The 25,450-nt window shown below is 44.4% G+C and overlaps 1 protein-coding gene and 1 non-coding gene across 3 annotated transcripts in view; one reads left to right on the forward strand and one right to left on the reverse strand.

Annotated features, from left to right (window-relative positions):
• Window positions 1-25,450, forward strand: part of gorasp2 (golgi reassembly stacking protein 2) — a 65,112-nt gene that overhangs the window by 12,102 nt on the left and 27,560 nt on the right. For both annotated transcript variants that reach the window (XM_038789483.1, XM_038789484.1), the window contains exons 2-3: window positions 18,314-18,394; window positions 20,194-20,397. In XM_038789483.1, the coding sequence (XP_038645411.1) occupies window positions 18,314-18,394; window positions 20,194-20,397 (285 nt within the window). The remainder of the gene's footprint in view (window positions 1-18,313; window positions 18,395-20,193; window positions 20,398-25,450) is intronic.
• Window positions 10,517-10,588, reverse strand: trnaa-ugc. The gene has a single exon. It is a non-coding gene; the product is annotated as a tRNA-Ala (tRNA).

Consider the following 25,450-nt stretch of genomic DNA (forward strand, 5'->3'; position numbering starts at 1 on the left):
GGTGCCTGCTTCCTTCTCTGATGCTGTGAAGCCACAGTGCCGCCCAAATTATTATGCCATGTGAAATTATATCTATTATGATTGTTGATTTTCTATTTTTGCAGGGGAAGAGGGGTGTTAGGGAGGGTTTTTAAAACCTCTTTTCCTTTCTCTTTCCCTTCCAAATGTAAGTTTATTAAATTATTGCTGTACTGTAAGCAATTCTGCACTATTATTCATTATGATTGTTGTAACTTGCAGAAATTTTTAGAAGGTATTTCACAGAAGCTAAGGAAAAACGGGCACCAAAAGAAAAAGGAGAGTTTAAGATGCTTGTTGAAGGAGGTAGATTTTAAGGAGGACCTTAAAAGAGGAAGCAGTAGTCGTGTCGGGAGGGAATTCTTGATTCGGTGCTGAAGTCATGACCACCAATTGTGGGGAATGGAAGAACCTGTGGTCTCTGGATCAGAGAAATTGGGGAGGGAGGGTAAAAGGCTGGAGAAGGTTACACAGATGGGCAGCGAGTCCATTAAGTACTTTAACCACAAGAAAAAGAATAGTAGACAAAGTTATTCCTATTTTGGAATTTGATTTCAAATTAAAAGTCATAATAGTAAGAACCCATTTTTAAAATAAAACTGTACTTTTGAGAGAAAAGATATTCTTGAAGTTCGGGGTGGGGTACCATTTTCAAGAAGTGTAAAGCGAGCTGCATCTGTCTATGCTCTAAATTTTGATGGGAATGATTACCTGAAGTGTAAAAAGAAAAGTTCAGGTTTAGGTGCACTGCTGTAGAACATTTTTCTTTCGAAGGGCTCATTTGGGGCAGCACGGTAGCACAGTGGTTAGCACAGTGGTTAGCACTGTTGCTTCGCAGCGCCAGGGACCCAGGATCAATTCCTGCATGGGTCACTGTTTGTGCGGAGTCTGCACGTTCTCCTTGACTCAGCAGTCTGGGTTTCCTCCAGCTGCTTCGGTTTCCTCCCACAAGTCCCAAAAGACGTGCTTGTTAGGTGAATTGGACAATCTGAATTCTCCCTCCGTGTACCCGAACAGGCGCCGGAATGTGGGGACTAGAGGATTTTCACAGTAACTTCATTGCACTGTTAATGTAAGCCTACTTGTGACTCTAAACTATCTTGAAGATTTTGCATGTTATGAATAAATTTGGTGATTTTTGTTTTACAAGGGAAATGCCCAAAAATCATACGGCTGGCTGTAAGATTGAGAAAATTAAGTTGGCTTTATGAACATCTGATTTATGTTGAGATGTACTCTTGTGCTGATACCGAGCTAGCAGAATACTAAATTCTCCCTCGTGTACCCGAGCAGGTGCCGGAGTGTGGCGACTAGGAGTTTTTCACAGTGACTTCATTGCAGTCAGCGCACTTGTGAGGCTAATGAACATTATTATTATTAATTCTAATATTGGTAGCACAGACGGTGAATTTTAGAATACTAGAAATTTAAGCTTGAGCCTCATCAATATCAGAACTGCCTTGCAAAAATGAATGCAAGTATAGTAGTTTCATGCTTACGTTTTTGTTTTAAGACCCAATTTGAAGTATGAAATGGAAATGCAGCCTGTGTTGAACAACTTTCTACTGTCTTCACGTTGAAGAAGGAAACTTTTGTAATGTTCCATTTTTGTAAATAAAATTTAATTTTCAAAAAAAGTAACACTTTGGGTGCTAATGATGTGCCACTGCAGGGCCCACTGGCCTCGAGCATATTAATGTACACTGCTCCCTTTCCAAGAACATCTGGGTGCAAGCGTAACCACCGCTAAGAGAGGCTGGCAATCAGGATGAATGAGTGTCTCTTTATATTTGCTCTAGGTACTTGAACAATCAATGGCCTCCATCTGTTTATCCTTAACTGTTATAATACAATTAACATGTTCCACTCTTTTTAAAATCAAAACAAACTTTAAGATTTCATAGCAAATTTGAGGGCGAGAAAAGTAATTTTCCATATTCTGTACACCACATCATAACACAAAACATTCCTCTTCTGTGATCTCCCAATCTTATCTTTGTGCAAGCATTCCTCTTTCTAAAGGAATCTGGCAATTGATAATAATAATAATCGCTTATTGTCACGAGTAGGCTTCAATTAAGTTACTGTGACAAGCCCCTAGTCGCCACATTCCGGCACCTGTTCGGGGAGGCTGGTATGACTTGGATCAACATTTTATCTTGGAGATTTCCTTTCTTTCCAGCATCACTTACAAACTAGCAAGGATAATCCTGAACCTTTTATGTAGTCTCACACTCTGTTGACGATACATTATCCCGCGGGGAACAGTTATTTATATAATATTCTATGGCAACCTATTCTCAAGCCATGTCTTGTATAGAATTTGATACGGGGAACTCCTTATCTCAGATAAGGAGAACAGAATAGGATAAGGTGTACAGAATATGGAAAATCATTTTTCTCGCCCTCAAATTTGTTATGAAATCTTAAATGTTTGTTGATTTTAAAAAGAGTGGAACATGTTAATTGTATTATTACAGTTAAGGATAAATCGATGGAGGCCAGTGATTGTTCAAGTACCTAGAGCAAGGAGTTCCCCGTATCAATCTCAAGAGCGTACTGCCAAAATTCCACCAGCACATCTCCTGTCCCACCAGGGGTGACAACACTCTTGACCACTGCTACTCAAAAATCAAGGGCGCCTACCGTTCCATCCCCCGACCGCACTTTGGGAAATCAGACCATGAGACGGTACTCCTTCTCCCGGCATACAAGCAGAAACTCAAGCGGGAGAAGCCAGCTAAGAAGGTCGCGCAGTGCTGGTCCGAGGAAACAGAAGAGCTCTTACATGACTGCTTAGAGACAGTGGGCTGGTCCATCTTTAAGAACTCAGCGACCAACTTAAATGAGTATGCCACCAACGTCACAGACTTCATCTGCAAATGTGTGGACGAACGCGTGCCAAAGAAAGCAGTACATACATTCCCCAACTGGAAACCATGGCTCAATCGCGAGATTGACTCCCTACTGAAGGACAGATCTGAGGCATTCAAGTCAGACGACCCTGACCGATACAAGAAATCCAGGTATGACCTCCGCAAAGCCATCCGAGATGCCAAGAGAATATCAAACCAAGCGAAGCTGTACAGTATCTCCGGCAGCAGCGTACCCCTCCCCGATGAACTTAATGCATTCTATGCTCGGTTCGAGCAGGTAACCAACAATCCGATGTCGAGTGCCCCAACAGCCCATAACTCACCCATACCCACCATCACAGCTTCCGAAGTCAGATCGGCCTTCCTGAAAGTGAATCCTCGGAAGGCGACAAGCCCGGACGGGATTCCTAGTCATGCAGTCAGAGAACCTGCGCGGACCAGCTGGCAGAGGTGTTCGCGGACATCTTTAACCTGTCCCTACTCCACTCCGAGGTCCCCACCTGCTTCAAGAAGACCACCATCATACCGGTGCCAAAGCAGAACCAGGCAACGTTCCTCAATGACTATCGTCCGGTGGCCCTGACTTCAGTCGTAATGAAGTGCTTCAAGACCTCCATACTCCCAGAACGCCTCGATCCACTGCAATTCGCATACCGTTGGAACTGTTCCACAGCAGACGCCATTTCCCTGGCCCTACACTCATCCCTAGAGCATCAAGGACAACAAGGACTCCTATTTATTGACGACAGCTCCGCATTCAACACCATAATCCCAGCCAAGCTCATATCAAAACTCCAAAACCTAGGACTTGGCTCCCCACTCTGCAATTGGATCCTCGATTTTCTGACCAACAGACCACAATCGGTAAGAATGAACAAAAGCACCTCCTCCACAATAGTCCTCCATACCGGGGCCCTGCAAGGCTGCGTACTTAGCCCCCTACTCTACTCCCTGTACACAGACAACTGCGTGGCAAAATTTGGTTCCAACTCCATCTACAAGTTTGCTGACGATACTACCATAGTGGGCCGGATCTCGAATAACGACGAGTCAGAATATAGGAGGGAGATATAGAACCTAGTGGAGTGAGTAGCGACAACAATTCTCCCTCAATGTCAGCAAAACTAAAGATCTGGTTATTGACTTCAGGAAGCAAAGTACTGTACACACCTCTGTCAGTATCAACGGGGCCGAGGTGAAGATGGTTAGCAGTTTCAAATTCCTAGGCGTGCACATCTCCAAAAATCTGACCTGGTCCACCCACGTCGACGCTACCACCAAAAAAGCACAACAGCGCCAATACTTCCTCAGGGAACTAAGGAAGTACGGCATGTCCACATTAACCCTTACCAATTTTTACAGATGCACTTTAGAAAGCATCCTATCTGGCTGCATCACAGCCTGGTATGGCAACTGCTCAGCCCAGGACCACAAGAAAGTTCAGAGAGTCGTGAACACTGCCCAGTCCATCACACAAACCTGCCTCCCATCCTTTAACTCCATCTACACCTCCCGCTTCCTGGGGAAAGCGGGCAGCATAATCAAAGACCCCTCCCACCCGGCTTACTCACTCTTCTAACTTCTTCCATCGGGCAGGAGATACAAAAGTCTGAGAACGCGCACGAACAGACTCAAAAACCGCTTCTTCCGACCCTCTTATGGACTGACCTCATTAACACTACACCCCTGTATGCTTCTTCCGATGCCGGTGCTTATGTAGTTACATTGTATACCTTGTGTTGCCCTATTATGTATTTTCTTTTATTCCCTTTTCTTCTCATGTACTTAATGATCTGTTGAGCTGCTCGCAGAAAAATACTTTTCACTGTACCTCGGTGCACATGACAACAAACAAATCCAATCTATTGCTTCTAAAATAACCAGTGTTTCCATAGCTGAAGTACTTTTAACCAAGCTTTTTATTTTCTTAGTTTCCCAGGCCAAGGGACAACTTTTTCTATTGTCACCTACCAAGAGTATAAAACCAGCTGTACTTGAAAAATCATCCGGAAGATTGGCATGAAAAGCGTCATAAAAAGGACTAATTTCATGCCCTTCCAAGGCTGGCAATTTGAGTACGCATTTCTCTAATTTTCTAAATGTTTTGTTTACCCATAAAACATCCTCCGTTGCAGTGTTTCAAAATAATACTTTGTTCCAATACATCAAAACTGGCATCTCATGTTATCTGGGTGCATAGCTAATTCAACTGTGCAAGCAAGCTTCTTTGCTGCTCTGTTTCTTCTTTCCATGCAAGATCATTTTTCTTAGCCTGATTTATTGGGATTTATTAAGAATAACATCACCTAGATAATTCAAGGTTACTCGTGACTGATTCTGCTTAATGTCTCAGGCTGTGTATTTAAAGGCCCCTTAAGCCTTCCGATCTTATAACAAATTGCTCAAATTTCACAGTATCTTCCCATGGAAAATCATTGACATGCATCGTAATGATGCCTGAGAGTTTTCCTTTATGGGTACCAGTAGAACATTACTGAATCTGCTTTCAGTTGACTACCCCCTGCTTTCAGTAAGACCAAGAAATACCATTCCCTCGACACGTCATTGAGTCTGTAAAAGCATTTTTAAAATTTCCTTAAGTTCCCTTTTACATCACTTACTACTTTCAATGTGCTCTTTGAAATTTTCTCCCTGTAAATATGTAGCTTTTATATTGATCGATCTATATTTCCACGAACATATGGCTAACAGAGCTAAGAACATTTTCAGGATTACATTTCCCACCATAGGGAAGTCTACTCCATCATCTTGATCTCCAAAACCCCGAGTCTCACTTCAGTACCATATGCCCTGTCTGAGCAGATTTGTTTCCCCCTAAATGTATCCATCTACGTGATGAGGCATGCTGTCACCTTTCTGACACTTCTGAGTAGACATCAAATTGCTTCCAACTATTTTGTGTCTCATTAATTTATCTTCTAATTTGTTGGCAGCACCAAAATCTGGTCAAATGGGCTTCTACTTCTAGCAATGTTCCTAGATTGTTTTGTAATCCATGTTCTAGATACCATTAATCTAGACAAGATACAGCAGTGGTGGGCAACCTACAGCCGGGGGTCACATGCAGCCCACCTGGGTTCTGAGTGTGGCCCTCGCGACACTTTGTTGACCGTTGCTCATGCGCAGAGTTGCCACATTTCACAGATTTCCGTCCGTACAATTTTTTTTCCAACAGATATGACTCGGTGATATACGCGTAGGCATGTAAAGTGAAGTGCATGGTGGTTGCACACAGCACTGACTGAGAACCGTGTGCCCCCTCTGAATCTAAAAGTGTACATATTTATTTTTGTTTTTACCATTTTAGCTAGTTGTTCTGTTAATATATAAATGATTAAGCATTTTCTATAACTCATTATGAAACATTCAGCATGTTTCAAATTTATGGGGTCTTTTCATGGGGTCTTTTCATGGGGGTCATGGTTAATTAACAAGCCTGATTTCAAGCTTGCAGCCCACTGAGATGAAGGAGGGCCACTCATGCAGTCCATTTGCTAGCCTACGTTGCCCACCATTGAGCTACAGCCTCTTTGTCCTTTCTGAACTATTACTACTAGATCTCTCCCTCCAATGATCAGAGCTTCTGTCACAGTATGTGATCATTTCCTCGTGCCAAGAGTCAGTCTTGAGATCATTGAGAGTTCTCACTGTGCTTGTTTTCTACAGTTTCACCTCATTTTGGCAATCCAGAGATCTTGGGCGGAATTCTCCACTCCCGCGCGGCATTGGGAAGGCCGTCGTGAACTCGGCCGAGTTTCACGATGGCCTTGGAGGCTGCTCCTCGCACCCTATTCACCCCCCCCCCCCCAGGGGGCTAGGAGCGGCGCTCCGTAAATCTCGGCCGCCGGGCCTTGATGCTTGCTCAAGGCGGTTCGCCGAGAATGACGCAACAGCGGCGCCTAAGTGACATCAGCTGCGCATGCGTAGGTTGGCCGGCTCCAACCCGCGCATGCGCGGCTGACGCCACGACGGCTGCCGGCTCCAACCCACGCATGCGCGGTTGCCGTCTTCCCCTCCGCTGCCCCGTATGACGGGGCGGCGGAGGGGAAAGAGTGTGTCTCTTGGAGACGCCGGCCCGACGATTGGTGGGCACCGATCGCGGGGCAGTCCCCTCCCGAGCACGGCCGTGGTGCTCACTCGCCTCTCCGCGCCCCACAAGCCACAAACAAAACTTTGGCGCCATGTTCACGATGGCAGCCACCAGGTGTGGTTGCAGCCGTCGTGAACCGGTGGGGAACGTCAGGCCGCTCGGCCCATTTGGGGCGAAGAATCGGCGGTCGCTGTGAAAAACGGCGAGCGCCGATTCTCCAAGCGGGGGTTGGGGTGGGGGTGGGGGGGGTGGCGGTGAAAGGCCAGCGTGTCGTGAGTCGCCCAGCCCTCCCGCGATTCTCCCACCCGACGTGGGGAGCGGATAATCGTCCATCATCTTGGATATTTACCCAATATTTGAACTTGCCTTCAGCCTTCCCTGCTCTCCCTATAATAGCCACATCACTCCATTTACCGGACCCTTCTGGTATGCGCATCACCCTGGTACCAACTCGAGGCAATTGCCCTTTGGATATAATGGGCCCTGTTCTGTGCCTTTGTGTCGATCTACCTATCACCATCCAACCTTTTATCTACCATTATTCTGTTCCTCGTATCTGTCAAACATGATTGTGAGGTTTAGGGTGCCTCATTGCCTTCTATTAATTGTTCAAATTATAAAAGTTTGTAATCCATCCCAATTAACTGAGATGAGTAGACCGTAATAGCTTGACTACCATGTTGGAGAACCACTGTCTTCCCATCATATGCTATCACCTTGCCAGGACCTTTCCACTCTTTGACTTTTTTTAATAGTATACTAAATCCCCAGGATTAAAGTTGCTAATTACTCAATGCTCGAGTTCTATGAACTTCCTCTGAGACTTCTTGCCTGATAAATATACTTCTGCATGCATGCAATGCAGTCCAGTGTGCAGAGAAAAAAATGTTGTCCCTTCTAGAGCCGGGGATATCTTGCAGTACAGATGATATTCCCTGGCATTGACGAGAGCCACAGCCCCAACAATCTGAAGTGAAGGACTGCCTGTGGTAGAGCAGTTGTTAACTTGCAGTTTGGTTGATTGGCTAAGATCTTACGGGGCATCTCATTGACCACCTCATTATTTTTTCACTGAGTCTGAGAATTCTAAATTTCAGTCCGGATGTAAGTATCAGTCGAACACCGGATAACTTCAAAGAATCTTTTATTTACCTCGGGGCTGCTGCACAAGTGAAACTGAGTAACAGCAAGTGAAGGCAATTTTCTTTTATTTACAGTTAATTATATACTGGTACAAAACCTCTCAAACCCCTCCTTCATATATTTTCTTCTTCGTCTCAATATTCACACAGTTAGTTCATTAGCTTACATAGCATATCAATTTTTATCATCAGCAGGAGTAAATCATCCCACAGCTGCATTTCATTCCCACGGACACTCACAGGTTCCCACAGACAGCCAGGATCGCGATAAGGCCATACCAAGCTGAACACAGAAGCAATTCATCTCACAAGGCACGTACACATATTACACAAACTTGACATGCCCATCAAGCTCTGATTCTAACTTGACCCAAACTCTAAAGTCCATGGCCAAAAGGACTTTCAACTATTGTGTTCCTGACCACAATGTTCATATTTTCGCACATGTTTCTAAACTTAACGAATTTCCCTCCCCATTTGTCAGTCAGAAATTCAACTGCTGCTCTGGTCTGGCCCCTATTCATTTCAATGACTACTTAGCATGTATTACTGTAGAAAGACTGGATCTGGTATAGAAATTTTACATTTCTTGAATGCAAAATGAAAATATTTGTCGTCCTACACCTTTTAAATCCATGGATACTACTTTATTAAAGTTTTGAGCCCTGATTCTTTTTACATACATCATGTTTTTCACTCTTTGATGAGCCTTGCAAGCTCATCAACCATAATTCCATCCTTTAGTAAAGTTTTTAATCTGAGAAGAAGGATAAGTAAATTGTTTGTCTAACTTTAAGGCAGTTTGCTATTTTACTTTCATTCTTATCACCTGGTGCCATTAACACTTTTCTAATATTCTGATTAGAAGCAATAATTCTCTGAGGTCATGTCATGCCCAGAGAGATCATTGGGAAGTGCATTCTATTTTTCTTAAGGAACCAACATGGAAAGATGGACACTGCATGCTCTCATAATGGTTTCCAGAAAGTCAGGTGACTTCTGTTTGTGGTTTCTGGGGAGACAGAAAAGATGTCTGGCAAGTTACTTGATGGGCTATCAACCCTTCCCCTCCCCTCATTATGTACTTATCACCTCGGCTCCAATCCATTATGTGGGCCAGTATTTTTCAAACTTTTTTCCCGGGACCCATTTTTGCCTTCGCAACCCATACCGACTGACCTTTGCAACCATTGCCTCATTCACTTACCTTTAGTGCGAAAGGGGAGCTCACCCCAAACAGGTTCATAGGAGGAGAGGGCAATGTGCATATCAGGTGCAGACTTAAAACCGGTTCCTTTTGTACCGTCTTCATTTTTGTGATAACAGAAAATCCATCCTTGTCCTGAAGGACAATAGCAACAAAGTGTTTGTTTTATTCAGTACTGGATACTCCAGGGCAATGCCAGTTCAGAATGTGGACAGCCTCATGGTCTTTTGGCGTGTTTTTAATGTACTATCACATATCCGGTATAGCAGTGCACTCTTTTCATTTGGAGTCAGCTTTAAGTTAATAACTGACTCTGGGGTCTCAACCTGTAAAATTAATTTTTCACCCACCAACATTTTGAAAATCTGAAACTACTTTTGTTTGCCAGTACTTCCCTGCTTTTAACACACACAAGCTTTGCATCCTTATTTGTATTGGCACAGTTGACAAAATCAAGTAACCATATTTATATTGCTTTGGTCCTAAGTTTCTTCTTTGTAGGCTATTAACCAGAGGCCCTGGAACTCTGTACAGAGGTAACACCAGCACTGCTCTGTCCTGCTGTGGACTCTTCTGTGCAGCTGTCTCCAGCAGAATCAGTTGTAAGATCTTGGCCACAAGATACACTGCCTATTTGTGTCTCTGGCCTCTTGCTCTTACCTGCAAGAAAACAATTTATCGGCACAGTTCTCTTGTCTTCTTTGCCATAAGCTATAAAATGGAAGAAGCTGTCTGCGGTGATTGGCACCAAAAGCACGTCCACCGAGAGCGCTTGATTTCAAGTGTACGTGCGGGGCACGTGGCCTGTTCACTGCTGCCACTTATGGCCAGAAGACTGCACAGAGCCTCATTTTTTTTCTTATTTAAAAGGTGGCAGCAGTCGGCATTTTTTTCCCCGCCACAACCTTTTTGATTATATTGAAACTTTGTTTAACAACCAGATCCTGAAACCGAATTATATTTTTTTCAAGTAACAAAAATGAAAATTACTTATCGTCACGAGTAGGCTTCAATGAAGTTACTGTGAAAAGCCCCGAGTCGCCACATTCCGGCGCCTGTCCGGGGAGGCTTGTACAGGAATCGAACCGTGCTGCTGGCCTGCTTGGTCTGCTTTAAAAGCCAGCGATTTAACCCAGTGAGCTAAACCGGCCCCTAAAATCTGTGGAGATGCCGGGGATTGAACCCGGGATCTCATACATGCAAAGCATGCGCTCTACCACTGAGCTACATCCCCTCCTAAACACGGTCAGGCAGAATGTCACTGGGCACCTGTCAGTACCGTTTCCCAGGTAACAGACTGAAAACATACTTAAAAAAACACAATGCTGGGCACAACTCAGCTGACCAATATGTGCAGACACATTCCATTCTATACCCCTGCAATATTTTACCAGCTCCTGTATACATGTGTAGTTTAGTCACAAGGTAATGCCATCCTTGGCGAACAATTGAAGTCCCGATAAAGCTAGAAGCAAAGATCCTTGCGGTACAGGAACCAATTCAGCTGATGGAGTCCATGTAGCCACACGGTAGAGATGGATGCTTGAGGATGAGTACCTGGGAAGAGGGGGTGGGGAGGTGATGAAAGAAAGAAGCGTCTTGAAGGACAAGAGCCCCAGTGTGGCGAGACAATTCGGAAGTGATGGAGTGGACATAGGGGCTTGTTAGGATGGAGGAGACTTGTGTCCGGGTTAACTGAGAGAATGATAAAGGATGCATGGGGTTCGTTAGTGACACACTGAACCCCAGAACTAATACAGATCTCGATACTGAACACAGTAGCAGAAAATGCCATCCAAAGAGAATTTTACAGGTCACTGGCTGCAAACTGCCTCAACTACACTGTGGCCTAGAGAGGCCGGGAAATCCATGGCACTAACTTCTACATTAGCCTCATGTGATCATACACTGCTATAGTGGGAATTTTACCGAGAGAGAAAAGGGGGGAAAAATGGTCAGGCGATCTTTGGTGACTGTTGGCGACCCATTCTACACCATCCCGCGACCCATCCACGGGTCGTGACCCCCAGTTTGAAAACCACTGCTCTATTCTTCAATCGTCATTCTGTCAGATGAGTAGGTGAGACTTTGAGAACTCTATACAGGCCTGCTAACATATAGCTAAAAATAATTAATCTTTATTGTCACAAGTAGGCTTGCATTAACACTGCAATGAAGTTACTGTGAAAAGCCCCTAGTCGCCACTTTCCAGCACCTGTTCAGGTACATAAGAACATAAGAACTAGGAGCAAGAGTAGGCCATCTGGCCCCTCGAGCCTGCTCCGCCATTCAATGAGATCATGGCTGATCTTTTGTGGACTCACACCAAAAGGCCCGAACACCATAACCCTTAATCCCTTTATTCTTCAAAGAACTATCTATCTTTACCTTAAAAACATGTAATGAAGGAGCCTCAACTGCTTCACTGGGCAAGGAATTCCATAGATTCACAACCCTTTGGGTGAAGAAGTTCCTCCTAAACTCAGTCCTAAATCTACTTCCCCTTATTTTGAGGCTATGTCCCCTAGTTCTGCTTTCACCCGCCAGTGTAAACAACCTGCCCGCATCTATCCTATCTATTCCCTTCATAATTTTAAATGTTTCTATAAGATCCCCCCTCATCCTTCTAAATTCCAATGAGTACAGTCCCAGTCTACTCAACCTCTCCTCATAATCCAACCCCTTCAGCTCTGGGATTAACCTAGTGAATCTCCTCTGCACACCCTCCAGTGCCAGTACGTCCTTTCTCAAGTAAGGAGACCAAAACTGAACACAATACTCCAGGTGTGGCCTCACTAACACCTTATACAATTGCAACATAACCTCCCTAGTCTTAAACTCCATCCCTCTAGCAATGAAGGACAAAATTCCATTTGCCGCCTTAATCACCTGTTGCACCTGTAAACCAACCTTCTGTGACTCATGCACTAACACACCCAAGTCTCTCTGCACAGCGGCATGCTTTAATATTTTATCGTTTAAATAATAATCCCGTTTGCTGTTATTCCTACCAAAATGGATAACCTCACATTTGTCAACATTGTATTCCATCTGCCAGACCCTAGCCCATTCACTTAACCTATCCAAATCCCTCTGCAGACTTCCAGTATCCTCTGCACTTTTCGCTTTACCACTCATCTTAGTGTCATCTGCAAACTTGGACACATTGCCCTTGGTCCCCAACTCCAAATCATCTATGTAAATTGTGAACAATTGTGGGCCCAACAAGGATCCCTGAGGGACACCACTAGCTACTGATTGCCAACCAGAGAAACACCCATTAATCCCCACTCTTTGCTTTCTATTAATTAACCAATCCTCTATCCATGCTACTACTTTACCCTTAATGCCATGCATCTTTATCTTATGCAGCAACCTTTTGTGTGGCACCTTGTCAAAGGCTTTCTGGAAATCCAGATATACCACATCCATCGGCTCTCCATTATCTACTGCACTGGTAATGTCCTCAAAAAATTCCACTAAATTAGTTAGGCATGACCTGCCCTTTATGAACCCATGCTGCGTCTGCCCAATGGGACACTTTCTGTCCAGATGCCTCGCTATTTCTTCCTTGATGATAGATTCCAGCATCTTCCCTACTACCGAAGTTAAGCTCACTGGCCTATAATTTCCTGCTTTCTGCCTACCTCCTAGTGGTGTCACGTTTGCTAATTTCCAATCCACCGGGACCACCCCAGAGTCTAGTGAATTTCGGTAAATTATCACTAGTGCATCTGCAATTTCCCTAGCCATCTCTTTTAGCACTCTGGGATGCATTCCATCAGGGCCAGGAGACTTGTCTACCTTTAGCCCCATTAGCTTGCCCATCACTCCCTCCTTAGTGATAACAATCCTCTCGAGGTCCACACCTGTCATAGCCTCATTTCTATCAGTCGCTGGCATGTTATTTGTGTCTTCCACTGTGAAGACCGACCCAAAAAACCTGTTCAGTTCCTCAGCCATTTCCTCATTTCCCATTATTAAAACTCCCTTCTCATCCTCTAAAGGACCAATATTTACCTTAGCCACTCTTTTTTGTCTTATATGTTTGTAAAAACTTTTACTGTCTGTTTTTATATTCTGAGCAAGTTTACTCTCATACTCTATCTTACTCTTCTTTATAGCTTTTTTAGTAGCTTTCTGTTGCCCCCTAAAGATTTCCCAGTCCTCTAATCTCCCAGCAATCTTTGCCACTTTATATGCTTTTTCCTTCAATTTGATACTCTCCCTTATTTCCTTAGATATCCACGGTCGATTTTCCCTCTTTCTTCCGTCCTTCCTTTTTGTTGGTATAAACCTTTGCTGAGCACTGTGAAAAATCGCTTGGAAGGTTCTCCACTGTTCCTCAACTGTTCCACCATAAAGTCTTAGCTCCCAGTCTACCTTAGCTAGTTCTTCTCTCATCCCCTTGTAATCTCCTTTGTTTAAACACAAAACACTAGTATTTGATTTTACTTTCTCACCCTCCATCTGTATTTTAAATTCCACCATATTGTGATCGCTCCTTCCGAGAGGATCCCTAACTATGAGATCATGAATCAATCCTGTCTCATTACACAGAACAAGATCTAGGACCGCTTGTTCCCTCGTAGGTTCCAATACATACTGTTCTAGGAAACTATCGCGGATACATTCTATAAACTCCTCCTCACGGTTGCCTTGACCGACCTGGTTAAACCAATCGACATGTAGATTAAAATCCCCCATGATAACTGCTGTACCATTTCTACATGCATCAGTTATTTCTTTGTTTATTGCCTGCCCCACCATCTCGTTACTATTTGGTGGCCGATAGACTACTCCTATCAGTTACTTTTTCGCCTTACTATTCCTGATTTCCACCCAAATGGATTCAACCTTATCCTCCATAGCACCGATGTCATCCCTTACTATTGCCCGGATGTCATCCTTAAATAACAGAGCAACACCACCTCCCTTACCATCCACTCTGTCCTTCCGAATAGTTTGATACCCTCGGATATTTAACTCCCAGTCGTGACCATCCTTTAACCATGTTTCAGTAATGGCCACTAAATCATAGTCATTTACGATGATTTGTGCCATCAACTCATTTACTTTATTCCGAATACTACGAGCATTCAGGTAAAGTACACTTATGTTGGTTTTTTTACCTCTGTTTTGAATCTTAACATCTCCAGTTTTATTCCTTTTCTTATTACTGGGCCTATTCACTGAGCTCCCCTCAGTCACTGTACCTTGTACTGTCGCCCTTTTAGATTTTTGACTATGTCTTCTCTGCCTTGCACTTTTCCCCTTACTTCCTTTTGCTTCTGCCCCTGTTTTACTACCTTCCAACTTCCTGCATCGGTTCCCATCCCCCTGCCACATTAGTTTAAACCCTCCCCAACAGCTCTGAGCAAACACCCCCCCCTAGGACATCGGTTCCAGTCCTGCCCAGGTGCAGACCATCTGGTTTGTACTGGTCCCACCTCCCCCAGAACCGGTCCCAATGCCCCAGGAATTTGAATCCCTCCCTCTTGCACCATCTCTCGAGCCACGCATTCATCCTATCTATCCTGACATTCCTACTCTGACTAGCTCGTGGCACTGGTAGCAATCCTGAGATTACTACCTTTGAGGTCCTACTTTTTAGTTTAACTCCTAACTCCCTGAATTCCGCTTGTAGGACCTCATCCCGTTTTTTACCTATATCGTTGGTGCCTATGTGCACCACGACAGCTGGCTGTTCACCCCCCCCCCCCCCCCCCCCCCAGAATGTCCTGCAGCCGCTCTGAGACATCCTTGACCCTTGCACCAGGGAGGCAACATACCATCCTGGAGTCTCGATTGCGTCCACAGAACCGCCTAACTATTCCCCTTACAATCGAGTCCCCTATCACTATAGCCCTGCCATTTTTCTTCCTGCCCTGCTGTGCAGCAGAGCCAGCCACGGTGCCATGAACCTGGCCTCTGCTGCCTTCCCCTGGTGAGCCATCTCCCTCAACAGTATCCAAAGCGGTATATCTGTTTTGCAGGGAGATGACCGCAGGGGACACCTGCACTGCCTTCCTACTCTTGCTCTGTCTTTTGGTCACCCATTTGCTGTCTCCCTCAGTAACTTTCACCTGCGGTGTGACCAATTCGCTAAACATGCTATCCACGACCTCCTCAGCATCGCGGATGCTCCAAAGTGAGTCCAACCGCAGCTCCAGAGCCGTCAAGCGGTCTAACAAGAGCTGCAACTGAACACACTTCTTGCACGTGAAAGAGCCAGGGACAGTGGACGTGTCCCTGAGCTCCCACATTGCACACGAGGAGTATGACACGGGTCTGGGATCTCCTGCCATGTCTTAAACGGCAGGAGAATTCAGAATTTCCAAATTACCCAACAGCGTCTTTTGGGAGGAAACCCAAGCACCCGGTGAAAACTCTCACAGACACAGGGAGAACCTGCTGACTCTGCACAGAGTCGCCCAAGCTGGGAATTGAACCTGGGACCCTAGCGTTGTGAAGCTAGGCTCTATCAAGTGAATCCGAGACCCAAATGTTGATTTTAGTGAAGTACTACCCTGGTCTGAGGCATGACACTTAGTGGAGCAACTTTTTAAAAAAAGTTTGGAGTACCCAATTCATTTTTTCCAATTAAGGCGCAATTTAACGTGGCCAATCCACCTACCATGCACATCTTTGGGTTGTGAGGGCGAAACCCACGCAAACACTGGGGGGTATGTGCAAACTCCACACGAACAGTGCTGACCACTGCACCACCGTGCTACTCTGGCGCAACATTTTAAAGTGGCTGATTTCGTGATTTTTAGCATTGAGGTGAGCTGTTTCCAAACCCCCTCACTTTGCATCGGAATCAGAAGGCAGTAAAATTGCCATGATAGCTGAGATGACTTAGAACATTGAACATACAGTGCAGAAGGAGGCCATTCGGCCCATGTCTGCACCAATCCACTTTTTTTATTTTTTTGAAATAATTTTTATTGAAAAATTTTGAATTTATACAACAATACCAAAAATAACAATAATATTAGCAATCATAAACATTCGCCCCACCTCCATGAACAACACAGCATTTTAACAACAACGCAAATTAACACAATATAAAGTTACAGAATAGAAACTACAATAAGGAACCCCCCCCCCCCCCCCCCCCCCCCCCCGGGTTGCTGCTGCTATTGACCAAGATACCTATCTTTGAGCCAGGAAGTCCAGAAAAGGCTGCCATCGTTTATAGAACCCTTGTATTGATCCTCTCAGGGCAAATTTGACCCTTTCCAATTTTATAAATCCCGCCATGTCACTGATCCAGGTCTCCACACTTGGGGGCCTCGCATCCTTCCACTGTAGCAGGATCCTTCGTCGGGCTACTAGGGACGCAAAGGCCAGGACACCGGCCTCTTTCGCCTCCTGCACTCCCGGCTCTACCGCAACTCCAAAAATCGTGAGTCCCCACCCTGGTTTGACCCTGGATCCAACCACCCTCGACACCGTCCCCGCCACCCCCTTCCAGAATTCTTCCAGTGCTGGGCATGCCCAGAACATATGGGCGTGGTTCGCTGGATTCCCCGAACATCTGGTGCACCTGTCCTCGCCCCCAAAGAACCTACTCATCCTAGTCCCAGACATGTGGGCCCGATGCAGCACCTTAAATTGGATGAGACTAAGCCTCGCACATGAGGAGGAAGAGTTGACTCTCTCCAAGGCATCCGCCCAAGTCCCGTCCTCTATCTGCTCCCTGAGTTCCTCCTCCCATTTAGCCTTCAGCTCCTCCACTGACGACTCCTCCACCTCCTGCATTACCTTATAGATGTCAGACACCTTCCCCTCTCCAACCCACACCCCCGAAAGCACTCTGTCCATCGTCCCCCGCGAGGGCAGCAGAGGGAATCCCGCTACCTGTCGCCTAGCAAACGCCTTTACCTGCAAGTATCTGAACATGTTCCCTTGGGGAAGCCCAAATTTATCTTCCAGTTCCCCCAGGCCCGCAAACCTCCTACCAATAAACAGCTCCCTCAATTTACTGATGCCCGCCCTTTGCCACCCCCTAAATCCCCCATCCTTGTTCCCAGGGATGAACCGATGATTGCCACGCAGTGGAGCCTCCATCGAGCCCCCTGTTTCCCCCCGATGCCGTCTCCACTGTCCCCAGATTCTTAGGGTCGCCGCCACCACCGGGCTCGTGGTAAACCTCTTAGGGGAGAGCGGCAAAGGCGCCGTTACCATGGCACCCAGGCTCGTACCTCTACATGACACCATCTCCATTCTTTTCCACGCCGCCCCCCCCCTCCCCCTCCATCACCCATTTACGCACCATTGACACATTGGCCGCCCAATAGTACCCCAGAAGGTTGGGCAGCGCCAGCCCGCCTCTATCCCTCCCTCGCTCCAGGAACGCCCTCTTCACTCTCGGAGTCTCGTGTGTCTGCACCAATCCACTTAAGCCCTCACTTCCACCCTATCCCTGTAACCCAATAACCCCTCCTAACCTTTTTGGTCACTAAGGGCAATTAATTATGGCCAATCCACCTAACCTGCACGTCTTTGGACTTGGTTAGTGTCAGAGCAACAAAAAGAATTGGAAAAGAGGGTGCTGTGGTTGAGTGAGTGTGCGACATGTCAAGATGCATTTCTTTTTATTAAGGAGAAGTGGAGTTGGGAAAACTGGAAAAGAAATCATATCGAGCAGTTGCTCGCAGATACTGATGGTTAACTACAAGGCACAGTGAGGAACAACTGGCTGTAAATCTAGCTCTTCCAAGCAAGTATGCTCCTATATGCAAGAATCTACCCATGCAGACTTTTTTTGTATTTGGCTACTGATTTATTCCTTGTTTTGTGGGTTTCTGACTTTGAGATATGTGCTGATTAGTTGTACACTTGGATGAACACAGGAGCTTCATGGTACTCCAAAATAGTTAATTTTTAAAACATACAAAGTACTCCAAAATATTTTCTTTTTAAAACATACAATTTTATCTTCTGCTTTCAGGTTCAGGAAAATTCTCCTGGTCACAGGGCTGGACTGGAGCCTTTCTTTGATTTTGTTGTTTCCATTGCGAATGCTAGATTGGTAAGCAGTTTATTTTCTAATGGAGTGCGCTACAATTTTGCCACTGAACTTAAAACAATTATTTTTCGTTTCATTTTTTTAAATCCCAGTGCATTTTGCTGATATAAAAATTGCAAAATCTATGGCAAGTACCCTGGCGATACCCCAGAAGATGCACTGGGGGGACTCCCACCCCACAGCAGTCCCGATGCAAGGTCTATATGGGAAGTACAGTAAGAAGTCTTACAACACCAGGTTAAAGTCCAACAGGTTTGTTTCAAACACGAGCTTTCGGAGCACTGCTCCTTCCTCAGGTTTCATCTGAGGAAGGAGCAGTGCTCCGAAAGCTCGTGTTTGAAACAAACCTGTTGGACTTTAACCTGGTGTTGTAAGACTTCTTACTGTACTTACCCCAGTCCAACGCCGGCATCTCCACATCATATATGGGAAGTGCCTAGGATGTTTAAACTTTCAATGGACAATTATCTTGCATCGGGAACCATCCAAAACTCTTGATTTTAAATCCAAGACTTTGGATGGTTGACTCCAGAGCAGAAACGTTCTCCAGGGAACGTTAGAACGATTTCTCAACTATGGTACCAAAAGACCGGCCTTTCCCATGTGCTGTGGCCACTCTGAATGGGGAGACTATTGAGGAAACTTGACAACAGCTGGTCGAAGAATTGCAGCCCACTTCCCCTGGAAAACATCAACATCTCCCATGGTTAAGATCACAGCTACCTTGAATTTCTTTATATTTGGATTATTCCAGGCAGCAATAGATTATCTTTTCCACATTGGTCAGGCTGTTGCTCACTATTATGGTAGCCACTGATGCTCTATTCGGAAGGACTGCACAGTTGGAATCCTTTCAACTGGAAACTGACGAGCAGAAACAGAAAAATCTACCCAATTCTTCTATTGAGCAGATTTGTACAATTGCAAGACTGGGGGCTCCCCTAAAGATGTGTTGGGAAGCCCATCCACTTGGCAGTGTAAACCTCTCTTGGGCAATTGCCCTGCAGTTGTAACCACCTGAAAGTGCAGTTTAAATCACATACTTCAGGTGGTTCTGACTGTTTTAACAGCAATAATTACCCAGGAAAAATTTGAATTCAAACCACTTCTAACTCCAGTTAACTGATGCACCCCTCCCACCGGCAGATTTCCCCTTGTCAACCAACCGAGCCAACATCCCCTGAGCCGAATGACGGACAGCCTCCAAAACCGACCAACTTCTCCACTGACCACCTGACCATATCCACTTGGCTGATAAATCAGCCCTCTCCATGGCTTCTGAAAGTAGATAGATCTCTTGCCTGCTTTATGGCAGCTAGCGCTGTAAAAAGTGGGCTTGCTTTCCGTGTCTCCCACTTTACAACCCTGGATTTAAGGCCTCCGAAAGGTAGGTGTCCTCCACCGTTCTCACCCAAGTCTGATGGTTGGGTGACAATGGTTGGCTGGATTTTGAGGTAAGAAACTAGGACTGTTTCAATCTGATTCGGAATACCACTTCGCGGATGTTCCGGCCCAATATGTTTACCATTCAAAGCCCAAGATGGTAAGCACACTCAATTTTAGAAATAGGGTCACCTTTCATTCTGTTAATGCCTAGCCAGTGTGCAGTGTTAATTAGCTCTTATTTTTCCAAAGAAGTGGTTGTTAGGGGTGCTGAATGGTTAATTGATGATTATACCCTGATAAAAGATTTACTTGAATGTGTGGAGTTTGGGAGAAATGAGCAAAAGTTCAACTTTGGAAGCATTTCATTTATGTTAGATTTGCTGCTTAAATATATAAAGGTATTTCCTATGTTTCAGAATCAGGACAATGATACTCTGAAAGATCTTTTGAAATCGAACGTGGAGAAACCAGTTAAAATGGTTGTCTACAGCAGCAAGACACTCAAATTGAGAGAAACTACAGTAACTCCCAGCAACATGTGGGGTGGACAAGGCTTGTTGGGAGTCAGCATACGTTTCTGCAGTTTTGAGGGAGCAAATGAAAATGTGTGGCATGTGTTGGTAAGTAAGTTCTGATCTGGGAGGTTGGAGCAAGGGTGAAGTAGTTTCTGGGTGGCAAAGAAAACTATCAATTATTTTTATGTTTAGCTTTGAAGCTATTTTTGCTTTTGGCCCTAAATTATTCAAATTGTTTATCTTTGGGGAAAAAAAAGAAATTTAAGTGTAATTACCTCCATAATCTTTGGCAACAATTTTAAAGCTGTGAAGTTTCTTTTGGGTGGATAGTGAGAGTAGCAGTTAAATAAATTTAACACCTTCCTAATTAGTTACCTTATGTGGAAGTGGTCATAAGCAATTGCTTACAAGTACCTTTTTATTGGATTCAATTTATGGGGATAATGTCAAGTTCAATGTGATTTTAAAGAAGTTCTTCATGTAATGTCAATGTTGTTTACAGGATGAGTATTTGTTGCCCATCCTAATTGCCCTTGAGAAGGTTATGGTGACCCACCTTCTTAAATAGCCATAACCTGTCTGCACGTAACCCACAATACAGTTGAGGTGGGACTTGCATGATTTTGTCCCATCAATGACGCAGGAATTGTGATTATGTTTCCAAGTCACAATTGCATGCCACATTGGTGAGTACAGAAATCAAGGTGATGAATGGGTGACTGGAGGGCTGGTGCAGGAGATGGGGCTTTAGATTTCAGGGTCATTGGCACTGGTTTTGGGGAGATAGGAAATGTACAGGCCGGACTGGTTGTTCCTGAATAGAGCAGGGTCAAATGTATTTTCGGAATAGTTTGTTCGTTCCTTTCCCCTCCCTAATAGCACAAAGAGCTAAAATTAAAGAAGAAAAACCAGGTGCACAAAGAATTGGGAGAGACAGCTGGCACTAGAAATTGTAAGGCATTAGGTGGAATGAAATCTGGTTGAAGTTAAGTTTACTGTGTATGTATCCGAATGCATGGAGTGTGGTAAATAAGGTTGGTAATTTGCAGATGCAGGTAACCAAGTGGGAAAAGGATGTTGTGGCAATAACAGAGACCTGGCACAAAAGGAAGTAGGGCTGGGTACTAAATGTTCCAGGACGGTCTGCACTTGGGCAGGACTGGAACCGATGTCCTAGGGGGGGTGTTTTCTAGAGCTGTTGGGGAGGGTTTAAACTAATGTGGCAGGGGGATGGGAACCAATGCTGGAAGTTGGAAGGTAGTAAAACAGGGACAGAAACAAAAGGAAGTAAGGGGAAAAGGGCAAGGCAGAGAAGACATAGTCAGAAATCCATAAGGGCGACAGTACAAGGTACAGTGACTGAGGGGAGCACAGTGAATAGGCCCAGTAATAACAAAAGGAATAAAACTGGAGATGTTAAGATTCAAAACAGAGGTAAAAAAACCAACATAAGTGTACTTTACCTGAATGCTCGTAGTATTCGGAATAAAGTAAATGAGTTGGTGGCACAAATCATCGTGAAGGACTATGATTTAGTGGCCATTACTGAAACATGGTTAAAGGATGGTCACGACTGGGAGTTAAATATCCGAGGGTATCAAACTATTCGGAAGGACAGAGTGGATGGTAAGGGAGGTGGTGTTGCTCTGTTATTTAAGGATGACATCCGGGCAATAGTAAGGGATGACATCGGTGCTATGGAGGATAAGGTTGAATCCATTTGGGTGGAAATCAGGAATAGTAAGGCGAAAAAGTAACTGATAGGAGTAGTCTATCGGCCACCAAATAGTAACGAGATGGTGGGGCAGGCAATAAACAAAGAAATAACTGATGCATGTAGAAATGGTACAGCAGTTATCATGGGGGATTTTAATCTACATGTCGATTGGTTTAACCAGGTCGGTCAGGGCAACCGTGAGGAGGAGTTTATAGAATGTATCCGCGATAGTTTCCTAGAACAGTATGTGATGGAACCTACGAGGGAACAAGCGGTCCTGGATCTTGTCCTGTGTAATGAGACAGGATTGATTCATGATCTCATAGTTAGGGATCCTCTCGGAAGGAGCGATCACAATATGGTGGAATTTAAAATACAGATGGAGGGTGAGAAAGTAAAATCAAATACTAGTGTTTTGTGTTTAAACAAGGGAGATTACAAGGGGATGAGAGAAGAACTAGCTAAGGTAGACTGGGAGCTAAGACTTTATGGTGGAACAGTTGAGGAACAGTGGAGAACCTTCCAAGCGATTTTTCACAGTGCTCAGCAAAGGTTTATACCAACAAAAAGGAAGGACGGAAGAAAGAGGGAAAATCGACCGTGGATATCTAAGGAAATAAGGGAGAGTATCAAATTGAAGGAAAAAGCATATAAAGTGGCAAAGATTGCTGGGAGATTAGAGGACTGGGAAATCTTTAGGGGGCAACAGAAAGCTACTAAAAAAGCTATAAAGAAGAGTAAGATAGAGTATGAGAGTAAACTTGCTCAGAATATAAAAACAGACAGTAAAAGGTTTTACAAATATATAAGACAAAAAAGAGTGGCTAAGGTAAATATTGGTCCTTTAGAGGATGGGAAGGGAGTTTTAATAATGGGAAATGAGGAAATGGCTGAGGAACTGAACAGGTTTTTTGGGTCGGTCTTCACAGTGGAAGACACAAATAACATGCCAGTGACTGATAGAAATGAGGCTATGACAGGTGAGGACCTTGAGACGATTGTTATCACTAAGGAGGGAGTGATGGGCAAGCTAATGGGGCTAAAGGTAGACAAGTCTCCTGGCCCTGATGGAATGCATCCCAGAGTGCTAAAAGAGATGGCTAGGGAAATTGCAGATGCACTAGTGATAATTTACCGAAATTCACTAGACTCTGGGGTGGTCCCGGTGGATTGGAAATTAGCAAACGTGACACCACTGTTTAAAAAAGGAGGTAGGCAGAAAGCAGGAAATTATAGGCCAGTGAGTTTAACTTCGGTAATAGGGAAGATGCTGGAATCTATCATCAAGGAAGAAATTGCGAGGCATCTGGATAGAAATTGTCCCATTGGGCAGACGCAGCATGGGTTCGTAAAAGGCAGGTCGTGCCTAACTAATTTAGTGGAATTTTTTGAGGACATTACCAGTGCAGTAGATAACGGGGAGCCGATGGATGTGGTATATCTGGATTTCCAGAAAGCCTTTGACAAGGTGCCACACAAAAGGTTGCTGCATAAGATAAAGATGCATGGCATTAAGGGTAAAGTAGTAGCATGGATAGAGGATTGGTTAATTAATAGAAAGCAAAGAGTTGGGATAAATGGGTGTTTCTCTGGTTGGCAATCAGTAGCTAGTGGTGTCCCTCAGGGATCCGTGTTGGGCCCACAATTGTTCACAATTTACATTGATGATTTGGAGTTGGGGACCAAGGGCAATGTGTCCAAGTTTGCAGATGACACTAAGATGAGTGGTAAAGCGAAAAGTGCAGAGGATACTGGAAGTCTGCAGAGGGATTTGGATAGGTTAAGTGAATGGGCTCGGGTCTGGCAGATGGAATACAATGTTGACAAATGTGAGGTTATCCATTTTGGTAGGAATAACAGCAAACGGGATTATTATTTAAACAATAAAATATTAAAGCATGCCGCTGTTCAGAGAGACTTGGGTGTGCTAGTGCATGAGTCACAGAAGGTTGGTTTACAAGTGCAACAGGTGATTAAGAAGGCAAATGGAATTTTGTCCTTCATTGCTAGAGGGATGGAGTTTAAGACTAGGGAGGTTATGTTGCAATTGTATAAGGTGTTAGTGCGGCCACACCTGGAGTATTGTGTTCAGTTTTGGTCTCCTTACTTGAGAAAGGACGTACTGGCGCTGGAGGGTGTGCAGAGGAGATTCACTAGGTTAATCCCAGAGCTGAAGGGGTTGGATTATGAGGAGAGGTTGAGTAGACTGGGACTGTACTCGTTGGAATTTAGAAGGATGAGGGGGGATCTTATAGAAACATTTAAAATTATGAAGGGAATAGATAGGATAGATGCGGGCAGGTTGTTTCCACTGGCGGGTGACAGCAGAACTAGGGGGCATAGCCTCAAAATAAGGGGAAGTAGATTTAGAACTGAGTTTAGGAGGAACTTCTTCACCCAAAGGGTTGTGAATCTATGGAATTCCTTGCCCAGTGAAGCAGTTGAGGCTCCTTCATTACATGTTTTTAAGGTAAAGATAGATAGTTTTTTGAAGAATAAAGGGATTAAGGGTTATGGTGTTCGGGCCGGAAAGTGGAGCTGAGTCCACAAAAGATCAGCCATGATCTCATTGAATGGCGGAGCAGGCTCGAGGGGCCAGATGGCCTACTCCTGCTCCTATTTCTTATGTTCTTATGATAGAAGGTATTCAGGGTAGATGAGAAAAGGAAGGGAAGAGGATTAATTAAGGACAATGTTTAGTGTTGGAGAGATGTCCTGTGGGGTCCAGGACCAAATCTATTAGGTTAGACTAAGAAACATTAGATGCACTATGAAAAATAATGACAATTTGCAAATAAATCATACTGTAGTTTAATGAGTTTGGGGCGGGGGCGGGGGGGGGGGGGGGGGATGCAATCCTTGATTTAGTTCTGGGGAATTAAGTTTTGAGAAACTATAATCTAGCAGAATGTTAAGTCACTTGAACAAAAGTGGATTAATCAAGGAAAGCAGGCATGCATTTGTTAAAGGCAAATCTTATTTAACTTATTTGATTAAGATTTTTGATAAGGTAACAGGGTGCATGAGGGGAATACGGTTGATGGGGTGTTTATGGACTTCCAAAAGATGTTTGATAAAGTACCACATGTTACGATACTGAACCAGACCATCAAGCAATTTGTTTTAATTTGTAAAACTTGTGAGGAAAGGATATTGCACCCCAGAGTGATGACCCTGACTAATTGGTATCTTTTATGTTGAAACAAACTTTAATTTAAACACAGAATTAACCACATTAACATCAAAGAAATAATTTTACAATTAACAGTTAAGCAGTTCTTAAATAAAAGGAAAACTTGAACTTACTGTCTACACCTACTGCTAATTCCAATTAAGCAATGCAATACAGCTCAAATGCCACTTATAAAGGAAATTAGCATAACAGGTTTGCTTAGCTCTGCAGACTTTTGGCGAGAGCTAATTTCCAGAGTAGATCTAGTA

Source organism: Scyliorhinus canicula, chromosome 2 (genome assembly GCF_902713615.1).
Source record: "Scyliorhinus canicula chromosome 2, sScyCan1.1, whole genome shotgun sequence".
Lineage (NCBI taxonomy): Eukaryota > Metazoa > Chordata > Chondrichthyes > Carcharhiniformes > Scyliorhinidae > Scyliorhinus > Scyliorhinus canicula.